This window comes from Zea mays, chromosome 3 (genome assembly GCF_902167145.1).
Source record: "Zea mays cultivar B73 chromosome 3, Zm-B73-REFERENCE-NAM-5.0, whole genome shotgun sequence".
Lineage (NCBI taxonomy): Eukaryota > Viridiplantae > Streptophyta > Magnoliopsida > Poales > Poaceae > Zea > Zea mays.
Window position 1 is genome coordinate 73,541,031 of NC_050098.1, and position 13,628 is coordinate 73,554,658.

General features: G+C 44.2%; 1 protein-coding gene and 1 long non-coding RNA gene across 2 annotated transcripts; one reads left to right on the plus strand and one right to left on the minus strand.

The window, feature by feature from the left end:
• Positions 1 to 11,143: 11,143 nt before the first annotated feature.
• LOC103650206 (uncharacterized) lies at positions 11,144 to 11,621 on the plus strand. The gene is made up of 3 exons (XR_563990.1): positions 11,144 to 11,214; positions 11,337 to 11,408; positions 11,556 to 11,621. It is a non-coding gene; the product is annotated as an uncharacterized lncRNA (long non-coding RNA).
• Positions 11,622 to 12,177: 556 nt separating this feature from the next.
• Positions 12,178 to 13,123, minus strand: LOC118476672 (uncharacterized). Its single transcript, XM_035966232.1, has 2 exons — positions 12,782 to 13,123; positions 12,178 to 12,703 (listed from the first exon to the last, which is right to left on the minus strand). The coding sequence occupies exons 1-2, from the start codon at positions 12,938 to 12,940 to the stop codon at positions 12,518 to 12,520; spliced, it is 345 nt and encodes a 114-aa protein (XP_035822125.1). The 5' UTR covers positions 12,941 to 13,123; the 3' UTR covers positions 12,178 to 12,517.
• Between the last annotated feature and the right edge of the window lie 505 nt (positions 13,124 to 13,628).

Below are 13,628 nucleotides of genomic sequence, written 5' to 3' on the forward strand. Positions count from 1 at the left end.
ATAATGTCAATTAGCTAACTTTGGGCTGTTATAACTTTTAATTTCTAGACATTTTGTACTGGTCACTGTAGCAAAGTTGTAGGGCTACCTTAGGTGTACAAACTTTCTTAAGTTACTTAACCTTAAAGCCATATGGAATTAGGAGTAAAACTTGTCCAAAGAGGGGCTGACAGGTTTGGATTTCAGACTTGGTGTAATTGTCCAAGTCTGAATTTCAGTGTGTTTTGCTCAAATTTGGAGCTCTCTACTGCCCTGTCCATAGAGTTATAGATTGTGGTCACTATGACAAACTTGTAGTATAACTATAGGAGAACAAACTTTATTAGGTGGGATGCCCCTAAAACCATATGCTAATAGGAGTAAAGGTGGTTCAAAGTGGTGTTGGCTGAACTCTGAATTTTCAGATCTGGAATAGTGCCTAAGTCTGAATTTCAGTGATTGTGACGGACTTTGGAGCTTCCTTGTGCATAATCCATAAGGTTTTGAACTAGGGCCTCAATATAGGAATTTAAGACCAAAAGTTGGTGTACAAATCTATTTAAGGGTGATGGATATGATCTTACACAAAAAGTGGAGAAAATATTGACTGAAAATGGGTTGTTGGGTTACTGGTGACTGAAATTGGTTCAGTTAACTAAAACTAAAATTCAGTAAATGGTGCGCAATTTGGAGCTCATTTGTGATCAATCCAAGTCGTTTTGGACTAAAGTTTCCATAGAAACGTTGGAGCCCATAGCAGAGAGAACAAGTTTCATACAGAGGGTTGGACTTGGTTCTACATAAACCTAGGAGTAAAGTATATCCCAATCTTCTCTGTCAGAGTGGTTGTGACTGAACTCAGTTCAGTTTGCTGAAACCAAAATTTCAGTGCTTGATACCCAGTTTGGGGCACTAATGTGACCATTCAGAATTGGACTGAGAATCATATAGTGAAATTAGAGAACAAATAAAGAGGTACAAGTTTCCTAAAGTAAGATGGACCTAGTGCCATGCAAATTGTGGAGTAGAATGCATCTAAACTCCCTCTGACAGACTGTTTTGGGCTGTTTCAGTTAAGCTGAAACTGTATTTTTCAGTGCTTTTGGGCTCCAGTTTGGTGCCCATAACTTGTGTTATGTGTAGTTGCAGCCTTCGGGTGTTGTACAAAGATGATAGAGCTATAGTTGGGGAATGTTTTAGTTAAGAAAGTAAGGCCTCTTGCCATGTGAACTTGTGAGATAACAGTGACTAAACAGGGAGGGGTAGAGTGGAGCAGTAGTGCTGTTGCAATCTATTTCAGTGTCGGGACAGATTTCTGAAGAAGATCACCCCTACTGCTCTCACCTGTGTACTTGGATAGGGATGAAGTTAGAATGCCTCACTAAAGATCTAGAGACAACTTAATCATCCAATTTGGACTATTTTGTGAGCTGTGAGCAGCAGGATCCTAGTTTGTTTTGTTCACTGCCTGCAGGTTGGACAGCAGGGATATTAGTGGCTTCACCCCCAAGCAGAGAATATCAAGTATGGGATCATTTGAGCCTATCCCGTGGGAGTCCTTATCTGCTCTCCTCCATGACTAGTTCCTGGAGAAAGAGATATTTGTGCTGAAACCAGACCAAGTGCAGTGTCTTGGAGGTATCTGTGAAGGTGCGTGGAGCTAGTGCTTGGGAGCCACATAAGTGAGCTCATGCTGTGTTGGCATCCCTTTTATTCTTGCGCTGAGTTGTGGATGAGCTCAGTGACCACCACCACCCCCTTGCCTATTTGCTCGGTGCCTAAAGGCTTTGTTCAGTGGAGTACTCCCCCTGTCTTCGAGATCCAGCCAGTGTCCTCGCGTGGTCTTGTAGTTCTTGTGCTCAAGACAAGGTTAGCTCTCTCCACAGCTCATGCCCTACTAACGGAGCAATCGGCTTAAGTCAGAAACGCCATAAGTCGGTGCGACATGCTCATGCTAACATGACTTAGGTTGATCACTATACCCTACTAACGGAGCAATCGACTTAAGTCGGAAACGCCTTAAGTCGGTCCGACATGCTCACGCTCACATGATTCAGTGTGATCACTATACCCTAATAGCAAAATAGTCAACTCAAATCGGGAATACTTCGAAAAAAGAAATATTACGCTTATAGTGCCAGGGGTGTTTTTCAACACCCTACCCACGGAACAATCGGTACAAACATAACTGTTGTGCTCATACAAGAACTCACATTACACCTTTTCTCTAAAAGATGCTAACTCGGTAAACAAGTGTTTTTCAGGAAAATCATTGCGCTGAAGTATCCCTGCAGGCATCATCTTTTGCAGGAGCAAGAGGAAGATGGACGGCTTGCGGTGTCAGGCGCGACCATGACATTAGCGACGATATCAACAGGCACCACGACACCGGGTCTCCTCATCAGGATCCGCCCAGCGCAAATGGCCTTATCCATGGCCCTGTCACGCTGAGCCTTCAAGACGACACAGTCATCCTCCAAGGCCTTGACAGTGAGACGGGCGGCCTCCAGCTCATGCGTGACAAGCTTCTTGGAAGCACGCAGCTCCTAGATGGTGGAATCCTTGGTGGACAACAACTTGTCGAGTCGAGAGACTTCATCCTGAGAAGCCCGCAGCTCGTTGTGATGATGGTCTAAGTCAGACATAGTAAAGCGATGGCTCCTCTCCAGGATGGTCAAGGAGTTACTAGCATCACGATAAAGCCTATCTAGATTAACACGAGATGCAACGAGTGCTCGTTTCTCTTCCTGCAAGCAAGAACAACACTAAGCATTGAATCAAGGAGGGCAAAACAGGAGCAGCCAAGGAAGTTTACCTCATTTGCCATCTTCTCGGAGTCGAGATGTGCATTCAGAGAGGAGTTCAGAGAGCGAGCACCATCCAGGAAAGCAGAAGTTTGGATTAAGTTGGCCTGGCTCTGAGAATACTTCTCTTCAATATCAGAGCATCGCCGAGCCAAATCTGATAAAGCAGCAGAAGAAGAGCGCATGACTTAGAATAAACTAAGTAATGAAAGTGAATAAGGAAACTGTGGGCTCACTAACCAATATTTGATGCCTTTAGGTCATCTATCTGTTTTTGAGCAGTAGAGGGTTCCACTGCATCAGAGACAAAACTTGATCGGGGATACGAGCACTGCAGGATCTCAGTTGGGCAGATACACCACCAAGAACATCCTATGACCATGGAAAGATAAGTAAAAAAACTAGTTCGCCAGCAGGAACAGTAAAAAAGCGAAAGTTGATTCACCTGAAGATTGGAGAGGAACAGGGGAAGACCCAAAGTAGGAAGAGTTGATGCATGACTCGGAGGAACTTCGACCCCATCAGCAGGCAGCAGGCTCCTAGCGTCTGGTTCACTGGCTTCTAAAGTGACCAGACCAACGAGAGCCGTAGAAAGATGTGTCACCGCATCCTCCTCGGATCGGACTGGGGGCGATCCAACGTGGACGTCCATAGAAGCAGCAGAGGGGACCCTGCCCCAACACCCTCGTGGGCTGGGCCCACCGCAGCAGCCACCTCTAGGGCTGAAGATTCCTCAGCCACGTCCATAGGAGTCGGGTGACTCAGATAAGTGTTCTCGCAAGGAAGACCGCCCTCTAAGGTCGACGAGGCACGAGAAACCAACCAGGTTGTCTCTTGCCCGGCAGAATCATGCGGGAGAAGACCATCATCTGGGACCTCTGAATAGATGGTGGGAATGTCAGCTTCACGAGGCTCTAATAGAATGTCTTCAAGGATGACCTCTTCCAGCGCTTAGTCAAAATAGGATATTGACAACCCTTGAAGGATGACAAGTGCTCACAAGTCTTGCGCAGGAATGTCGCTGCCCCTGTGGTGACGACTATTCTTGCGGATTAGTGGAATTTCTTCTTCCTCCTCTTCTTCCTCATCAATCACACCGCCAGCAGCCTGAGCATCATCACTACCTCCAACATTGTCCTCGGGGATGGTGCACGCCAGGCATGACAACTGCCGGAGTCGCCTTTTCTTCTTCTTCTCCTCGATAGGTGCAGCTGGATGGTTCACTTGGCATGAACGCTTCCGGTGGGCACCTTCAGGTTTCTGGATTTCCTCATCTTCGCCAAACTCTTGCCCAGTCGCAATTGTCATCGGCTTAGTGCGGGCTAAGTCAAAAGATTCTCCGACCAGCAGGCTAAGAATGGCATCCATTTCAGCATCATCGGTACTGGATGGCATCTCGAAATGAGTTTGTTTCTCAACCTCGGGAAGATTCCGAAGGGGAGCAATCAAGGCCTCAATGTCCTCTGCGGAGGGCCGCACTCTATGGCCCGAGCTACCATCTTGAGCAGGAGGATTGGAGACAAAGTCAGAGAAGGGACTATGCGGAGGCAAATTCCATGCAGAGTAAGATAAGGGAGCACCAGCATTCGAAACCCTGCCCCTCAGTGTCATGTCAAGTCGGCTTAATAGGTCTTCATTGGGAATTTGCCTGTTAGTGACTCAGGTAGAATCATTGATGCTAGTGTACAAGTAAGCAGGGTAAACTCAATCCTTCAAAGGTTGAATGTTCTTGAAGACAAAGTCGGAAATCACGACCTCAGCAGTCAGACCTCTGTCCTTCAGTGAGCAAATTTAAGCAAGCAACACCTTGGCTTCATCTGCCTCTGAATAAGTAGGGTACTCCACCTAGTTGGGCGTGCGAACGTCGGGCTGCCTTTTTGATCGAGGGGGGAGGGATTTGTTGTTATTTTCCATGGTGAACCACTCGAGACGCCATCCCTTGATGCTATCCTTGATGGGAATGTCAAGGTATTCCACTTTCCTCCCCAAGCGAAGTTCCAAACTGGCACCGCCGACGAGCTAATGCTGCACTCCAGCCATGCCGGGCTGACAGTGGTAAAGGTACCTCTAGAGTCCAAAGTGGGGGAGGATTCCAAGAAAGGCCTCGCATAGGTGTATGAAAATGGCAACTTGAAGAATGGAGTTAGGGTTTAAATGCATAAGATTTAAATCGTAGAAGTCGAGGAGACCGCGGAAAAAGGGAGAAACTGGAAGAGCAAGTCCGCGGATAAGGAACGACACGTAAATAACGGATTCGTGGGTGTCCTCTATCAGAACAGTGACCCCACGCCAGATCCGCCAAGAACACAGTTCTTTCGGCGGCAAAACCCCAGTCTCCACGAGATGCAAAAGATCTGACTCAGAAATTATGGACATGTGATTACCAGCAAATGGAAACTGGATGTTGGGATCGATGGGTGGAATGATCGGAGCAATGGTGCTCTGTCTCTTCCGCTTTGGAGCCATTGCAATCTCTCGGGCGGAATGAGCGGGCTCAAGAATCTAGAAAGCGGAGAAGTGGTAGAGGAAAAAGTGAGAGTTAGGGCTCGGAACTTAAGAAGGCATGTCGGCATGAGTATAAGTGGGCTCCTTAGGTCGGGCATTACCTCTAAAGTGCCAGATCACCACTCGGATAAGTAAAGACCGCAATCGTCACTCGGGCATTACCTCTAAAATGCCATCACTGTCAAGCGCACGGACAAAACTTTCAAGCGCACGAATGAAAAGCAAACAACAGTGATTATGTGGAGCAACCTCATCCTTCATTCATAATAGGGGAAGTAATACAAACTTGAAGCTGACTCATTATGAGTCAGCCTCTTTTACCCCTGGTCACTGCAGTACATTACATTACATTACCTTACTACTTACACTACACTATGCTACTAACTAACACTACCTTATTCTACTGCTACTTACTACTAGTACTATCTATACTAATATTTAAACCAGTGGCATTATGCCACTGGCCTTGCCGCTGCCGCCGTTGCCCTTCCCGTCGCTGCCGCCGTCGCCCCTACCGCCGTCACCGCCGCCATTGCCTCCGTCGCCACCGTCGTTGCTGCTGCCGCTGTTGCCATCGCCACCACCGTCACTGTTGCCGCTGCTACCGTCACCGTCGCCCTTGTCGTCACCGCTACGGCCATCACCGTCGCCCTTGCCATTGTCGCCCTTGCCGCCGTCGCCCCCGTCGTCGTCGCAGCTGCTGTTGCCGTCACCCTTGTCGTCACCATCGTTGTTGCTCCACTCCTCGGAGGATTCGGAGGAGTCCACCTTGTCCGAGGAGACCCCCGACTCATCCAACCCACCGAGCCCGACACGCTCGATGGAACACCAGTACGCCCGGGCCGCGGTGGACAACCTCATGGAATCATCTGAGTCCTCGGATGACGCCGGGGAGAAGCCGGAGCGTGCGAACGATCAGCCTCAGAGGAGGTCTCCTCTAAGTACTCAGAGTCGCCAAAATCCTCCGAGGGAGGACTCGGAGCATGCTTGCGCTTGCCGTCGGTGCGGCGAGGCCAGCCACTGCCCCTCCTACCCCTGTTCATGGTTGGTTGGAAAGGGAGGGAAGGACGAAGAAGAAGAAAGCAGATGATCAAAGAACGAGTGAAGAGAATAGCCAAGGCAAGTAGCTATTTATAGAGGCCAGGGGTGACCGTCACTTCCTACCACGCTCGTCGAACAGTTGCAAGAATTCAATAAGCAATTCAAGCTGTCTGAAAATGAGTCAGGCAATAGGCACCGCTTCGCGTAACACGACACCAGTTGGACCTAAGTCAACTGCTCAGGCAAATGATTACACCCTTCGATCACATCAAGTTACTACTCCAGGACAGTGTGGTAAACACTCTGCGTACCAAGACACCCCTTGGGCTCACCCATTTGGTGTGCCGCCTAGAATTTTCAAAGATTTTCTGAAGAAGTCATATCCACAAAATATATGCAATGAATGTACTACGACAAAATGAGGAGATTCTTTGATATGGAAGGAAGTCCAAATGGGGCTACTGAAGCGCAAGTCTAATCAACAGAAGCATTGAAGCTTAGAGCAGGGAGATGGCCAGCTGAGAACCATCTGCCTCAACTAGCCAGATGTCCAATCTATCATCGATCAAATTGATTTCAGACCTAACAAGGCATGGACAGATACCATTGTTTGAATTTCTAAAGCATAGAATGAAGACCTTTGAATGGATTATTTCTAAAATCCACTCAAGGCTTAGGGGCTACACCCATTGGGTGCACCTTCGGTGCACCTAATAGATTTTTAGTCCCATGAAGACAAAATGCTGATTTCTAAAGCTTAGAATAAAGACCTTTGAATGGATTATTTCTAAAATCCACTCAAAGCTCGGGGGCTACATCCATTGGGTGCACCTTCGGTGCACCGAATAGATTTTTAGTCCCATGAAGACAAAATGCTGATTTCTAAAGCATAGAGTGAAGACCTTTGAATGGATTATTTTCAAAATCCACTCAAAGCTCAGGGGATACACCCAATGGGTGCACCTTCCGTGCACCCATCGGCGGAATAGAAATCAGGCCACATAACAAACCCATAGGCTGGACCAAGAATCTTTGGGCTGATTATTTCAAAATCAACTCAAAGATTGGGGCTTGTGGGGGACAGATATCCCCTGGGTCCACTATAAGGCGAGAAGTCCTCGCGCGGGGTCTCGGGCCAGTTACCCCGCAAGGCCATCCCTTCGTGGGCCAGGCTACAGCTACTGGCGGAATAGGCCAACCTGAGAGGGCATAGGACTCAAGCCCAAACAATTCGTCGGCTCATACTCTATCAATAGCAACCACCCAACTTTCCCGTGCATGGCGTCCTCGAGTATCAGGGTGGATTAGCGATAAGTCGGTGAGATTGTAGGGAGATCAGTTCAGTCGGTTCACTATTATTTAGGAGACATATGATTCTCATGTACGTATGGAGTGCCCCATGGTCGTGTATATAAGGCCCATGGGGTACCCCTCCATTTCCATCGACCATCTACCTATCTCATTAGCTTTTCTCCATTCAGGAGACCTCGTTTGTAATCCATCACATATAGATCCATCCCAGGAAGTAGGGTATTACGCCTCTCTAAGCGGCCTGAACCTGCAGAAAATCACCTGTCCCTCTCTCGTGCGTCCAACATGAACCATTGAGTTACAGTCAAAAACACTGTCCTACCCAAAAGCACTGCAAGGGGTAACCCTGGGTGTGCGGTCGGACTCTAAACACCAACAACGTCCCAATGGACGAGGGTTGCACTCAACCCCTTTCAAGCGATCCAATGATCCACTTGAATACTACGGTTTTCTTCCTTATAGGAGATGTTCCCTTTGTGAGGAATCTCCACAAGTTGGAGCCTCTCACCCTTACAATACTAATCACAATGAAAACCACAAGTCAAGAAACGAGCACACAAACACATCGGAGCGAGTTCACAACTCCACAAGTGCTCAAATCTCAAACACAATGATCTGGATGCGTGCTTGCAGAGTCTAGGCATTTTAGGATGTTCAATGGAGGCTTGGTGTACTACTCCATGCACCTAGGGGTCCCTTTTATAGCCCCAAGGCAGCTAGGAGCCGTTCTATCTCCATGTGGTAGGCAATTCTTGCCTTTATCCTTTGGCGCATCGGACAGTCCGGTGCACCACTGGACATGAATAGTGCACAAATTCTTTCCTTCTTTGGCAAAGCCGGCCGTTGAACCCTCGGTCCACTTGGCACACCGGACAGTTCGGTGTGGCTTAGTGACTGTTGGCTCCGGCCACGCGTCGCCCGTTGATCGTGCTGCCGACCGTTGGCGCGGGCGCTGTTGGCTCACCAGACAGTCCGATGCACACCGGACAGTCCGGTAAATTTTAGCCACGGTGCCCTCGGCGATTCCCGAGAGCAGAGAGTTCGTCGTTGAACCAGCCTGTGCACCGGACACTGTCCGGTGCACCGTAGGCTGATGCAAGTTTGGCTAGACTTAGCCAAACTTCGCCAATCCAATCTCATTTGACTTGACAAGGTTCCTAGCACTTAGTGGAATATATTAGTACCAAAAACAATTCACTAAGGTCAGAGTCATACCTTGATTCTTTGATTTGCATCTCTCAAACACTTAGCATATACCAACCAAAATAATATGTGTTGGACATCTAATCACCAAAACATTTATAGAAATGGCCCAAGGACACATTTCCCTTTCACGACTTTGGAGCTTCTTCACGTTTGACTTAGGCGGCATTTAAGCTCTGCATTCCCTTAGGAACGACTTTGGAGCTTCTTCACCTTTTACTTAGGTAGCATCTTAGCTCTGCATCCCCTTGGGGACGTCTTTTGAGCTTCTTCATATGCTTCTACACTCGATGGTGTAGTCCGAGATTTTACATTTTATATGTGGGGGAATTTGGCCATTGCATTGTATAGGGCTGCAGAAGAAAAAAATGAAAATTACAACCTATGGCCCCATTAAAAACCTTTCTTCCCTCTTGAAAGGAAAAGGGTGCCATAGGGAAGAAAGACGAAAATTACATGGTTTACACATAGTATCTCCGAAGCTAATCCGCATTCCAAGACCTTGGAATGTCATTACCATCAAGACTTTCAACCTGTATGATCTGGGCCTTGACGAAGATACTACTAAGAAGGGACCTTCCCACTTAAGCTGAAGCTTCCCCACTGTATCCGGATTGGCTACCATCCGAAGTGTAACACCTGAAATTCTATTTTGGATATAAAAAAAATTATTATTCTAAGGTCTAATAAAAGGCCATGAATAAAGAATTTATTAGCTTAGCAATTATTTCTTGAAAATAAGTAAATGGCAACATTGTATTTCTTTTTTTATTTTTATTTAAAGATAGATTTTGGTCTCAAAACTAAAAGGCAAAAGCGAAAAATCTTTTAATCAACGTAAATATTTCTAATTACGGATGAGTGAATTATTCTTTTCTCTCTCTCTCTTGAATCAAGCATCAGTATTATTCAAAAGTAATAAAATATCAGTGCATCGTGCCAGGATTACTTTGTTTGTTAAAACTCATAATTGAATTTGTTTGAAGATTGAAATTGCACTATACCACAACCTAGCAATAACGACATACTTACAGTCGGTATAAACCGTTATAGCAACGTACTATCAGTCGCTATAGAGTTATACCGACTAACACTTTCTGACGCTGTAAGTGGCGTCGGCATAAATGTATAGCAATAGACATGTTTATACCGACGGACGGTTAGACGTTAAAAAGATATACCGACTAACATATTTATCCCGACGGATAGTCTGTTAGAACTTATACCGACACACTGTCTGATGCGATATATGTATTTTTACCGACTAACAATCAAACGCTATTAGAACTTATACCGACACACTGTCTGATGCGATATATGTATTTTTACCGACTAACAATCAAACGCTACGGCTATATGAGCCTAAAAAATATATTACTAGCAATTTCCAATTATCATCAACATCAGATAACAATTGAACTGCATTCATACATAGCTCATGTTGACATAGCTCATGTTTTCATTCATGACAATAACAATTGTACTGCATTCATAGATAAAGTTCACATGTTTGCTTTTGTTGTAATAAAGATCAAAATAAGCAGCAACAACACTAAGTTTGGCTTGTGAAAGCTCAAGATACTAGCTAGTACAACCACATGTTGGTTTCACAATTTTAAGTTCACTTGCAAATTTCTCTTTTGGAGAAAATACAAAACAAAATATGTAGTTGCATCCATCCAAAAGAACTTTTGATCTTTCTTGTTGTAGCATCCATAGGCACCACCGTGATCTGCTTGCTATTGTCATCATGGAGTAAACAAGTGACTTACTACCTCTAGGACCTCCCTCCTGACAAAATTAAAACCCAAATCATTAGTAGACTACTTAGAAATCCATTCCAAAATAAACTATAGAATAGATACCACCATTGCTCCATGATTAAGCTAAATATACAATAGTTGAACGCAACAGAACTGCATGATCACAACACCTTGCTGCTGCTTATTGAGCTGCATGAATTTTAGAGAGCAGCTACTCAAGTGTCCTTTCATTTAGTTAATATCTACGTTGAAATGTATGTTGTCCAGCTAGTAGGAAAAAGAGATGTATTTAGCTGGTGCTAAATCCATAGGATATATATATAAACATGGATGCTTATCAAGACAAAACCAAAAGATGATAATTTGTTATCTGCACTGGCTCCAAAAAAGCATTATTCTAATCAATTGAGGTTGGTTCAATTCCCTCAGCTATTGGGAAACTAGAGCATCTTTTGAGGCTATAAGTCGTATAACCTATCATTTCAATGCAAATGTTTGAATTATGTCATGATATGATATCACTCTAATTCCTGCAGAAACTTAAGCAAAAATAATGTGGCTGGACACATTCCTGCTGAATTTGGGAACTTAAGGAGCATCATGGAGATGTAAACACCTTCTGACCTGACAGTGCTAAAATCTATACTATGTTTTTTATAATGGAAGAATGTCTCTACTGCTTTGATCCCTTCTTATGCAAGTAATGTTGACACATTTTATTTCATTTCAGTGATTTGTCTTACAACCACCTCAGTGGCCTGATTCCTCAAGAGGTTGGGATGCTACAAAATTTGATACTGTTGTAAGTACATGTTTCCTCTTATATCATTTCAAAACTAATAAATTGATAAGGTACAGTAAAAAGGCTTCAAGCAACAGACTGCATATTAATGGTGTATTTTGTGCCCAATTATTGCAGGTTGATCTTTATCTTTTTTTGTCCTTTCAGAAAATTAGAAAGCAATAATATTACTGGAGATGTCTCTTCACTTATTTACTGCTTCAGTCTCAATATCTTGTAAGTTAACAACTGAAAAAATATTTAAACCATATGTGTCTGGCTTTCACTTATGGTGCCTTTATTCTTGAGCATAAGCATTATTCTAATCAATTAGAGTACCTAGTAAAGTAAGGATGCCAATATTTTATACTCCCTCCATTAATGAATATATAACTAGTAGCAGCCACATACCTACTAAAATCAAGAATATCTACTGAAATCAGCCACACAGCCAGAAGCAGTCATAACCAAGAATATCTACTGAAATCAGTGGTAGATACCACAAAATAGAATTGTGGTACAATGTCAATCATATATATACCTGTAGCACTTTGGGATGATTTTGATGTCTTGCTCACCTTTAGCTATATAATCATAGAAACCATTAGTTAGAAAATATGCAATCACCATATATGAAAAAACAACAAAGAGATAGCTTATTACTCTCTTGTACGGCCATGCGATCGACATCCGATCAGCATCACCCATCTCCTCCAAATAACCATATGGGCGAGCTAGAAGGGCATCCCTTTTCAGCACAACATTCACAACAACCACACAATATTGCTTTCCTAGAGCAACTCCTCCTAGCACTGAGCTTGGATTAGTTGAAATAATTGTTCCCTTAGCCACAGGATGATCTCTCAATATGGCATATAAGATCACATCCTTTCCAATCTGAAGCAAAAAATGAAATTATAAGAATATAATTAATGTACAGAACCACTAGCAAATGAGAATTAGAAACTTTGAAGGATGGATGAAAAAATTACAAGTTCAGTGTGAAGAGGCAGACTTGCTGGGATAGCTCTAGTGTTGCCTTGACAGGGCTGCACTGCTAGGGACACATTAGTAGGGTTGCCTTGAGATAGCTGCACTACTGGGGTTGTATTGGTCGTCTTGCTAGAGGGCTACATTGTTGGGGTACCATTGATAGGGTTGCCTTTAGATGGATGTACTGCAGGGGTAACACTAACATGATTGCTGCCAAGCAAGTTTTCACCCTCATCAGAGATTTCATCCTCCACATAAGCTTCATCTTCATGAAACTGAGCAATATTATGTGTTTGATCAATATGTTGTCCAGACCTCGTGTCCTAAAATAAATATGAGGGTAATAAGTAATAAATATTCCATAGATTTCAAAATGACTCTAAGATGTTCGGCTACTTTACCGGATGGTGTCGTGTATTAGAACCATCATGCGAGATGATTTCCACATCTCTCATTTCAAGAGCCATCCTTTGCTCCTGCATTTTCTCCTCCATTTCTGCTATGCGTTGTTCTAGAGCAGCTTTCTCACGTTCAGCCTTTTTGCGGGCTAGGACTTCCATTTGGAGTCTTGTGGGTGTGTAACTTCTCAAGCCTGGGGTACCAATATCTTGGGGAGTTGGTCCTAGACCCAAAACTCGGACACGTCCTCTTGGCTCTTTCTCTCCACAAACAGCAGCAAAAGCATCACCTTCTTGAATTGTTCTTTCCTTCAACTCTGGATGGGCCTCAACATATTCTTTAAGTTTGTTCTACCCAAATTGAGTTGCAAAAGAGAAAGGTTCAGTACCTACCACTATAGGAAATAATAGCAAATGTGATGCAAAAAACACCTTACAATAAATGTCAAGTTCACAAAAACTTACAATAACTGGTTTCACAAGTCTTGTTGGAACTCCATTCTTTCTGGTATGTGTTTTGATATAGAGTTCATATCTTCGAGGAGGGCGGCCTAGTTCCTTAGACTGTAAATTGTTTTAATATTAATAATTGAAAATGAAAAATCATAACGTAAATTCAACAATCAAATTGCTTCAATACCATTTCATGGCCAGAGCGAGCAAAGCTCTTGCTACCAGATGTATGAAGTACCCCAACCTTTGAACGACTAAATTTGGCTTTTTTTGTCTTTCCTTCACATTCAGGAGACACCCAATATTCAGAAAGAAACTTCCAATCCTCATCACTAACCCTTCCACTATGTTTGTTCTTCATGTCCTCTTCTGTTAAATTCTCATTAAAATACTGCGC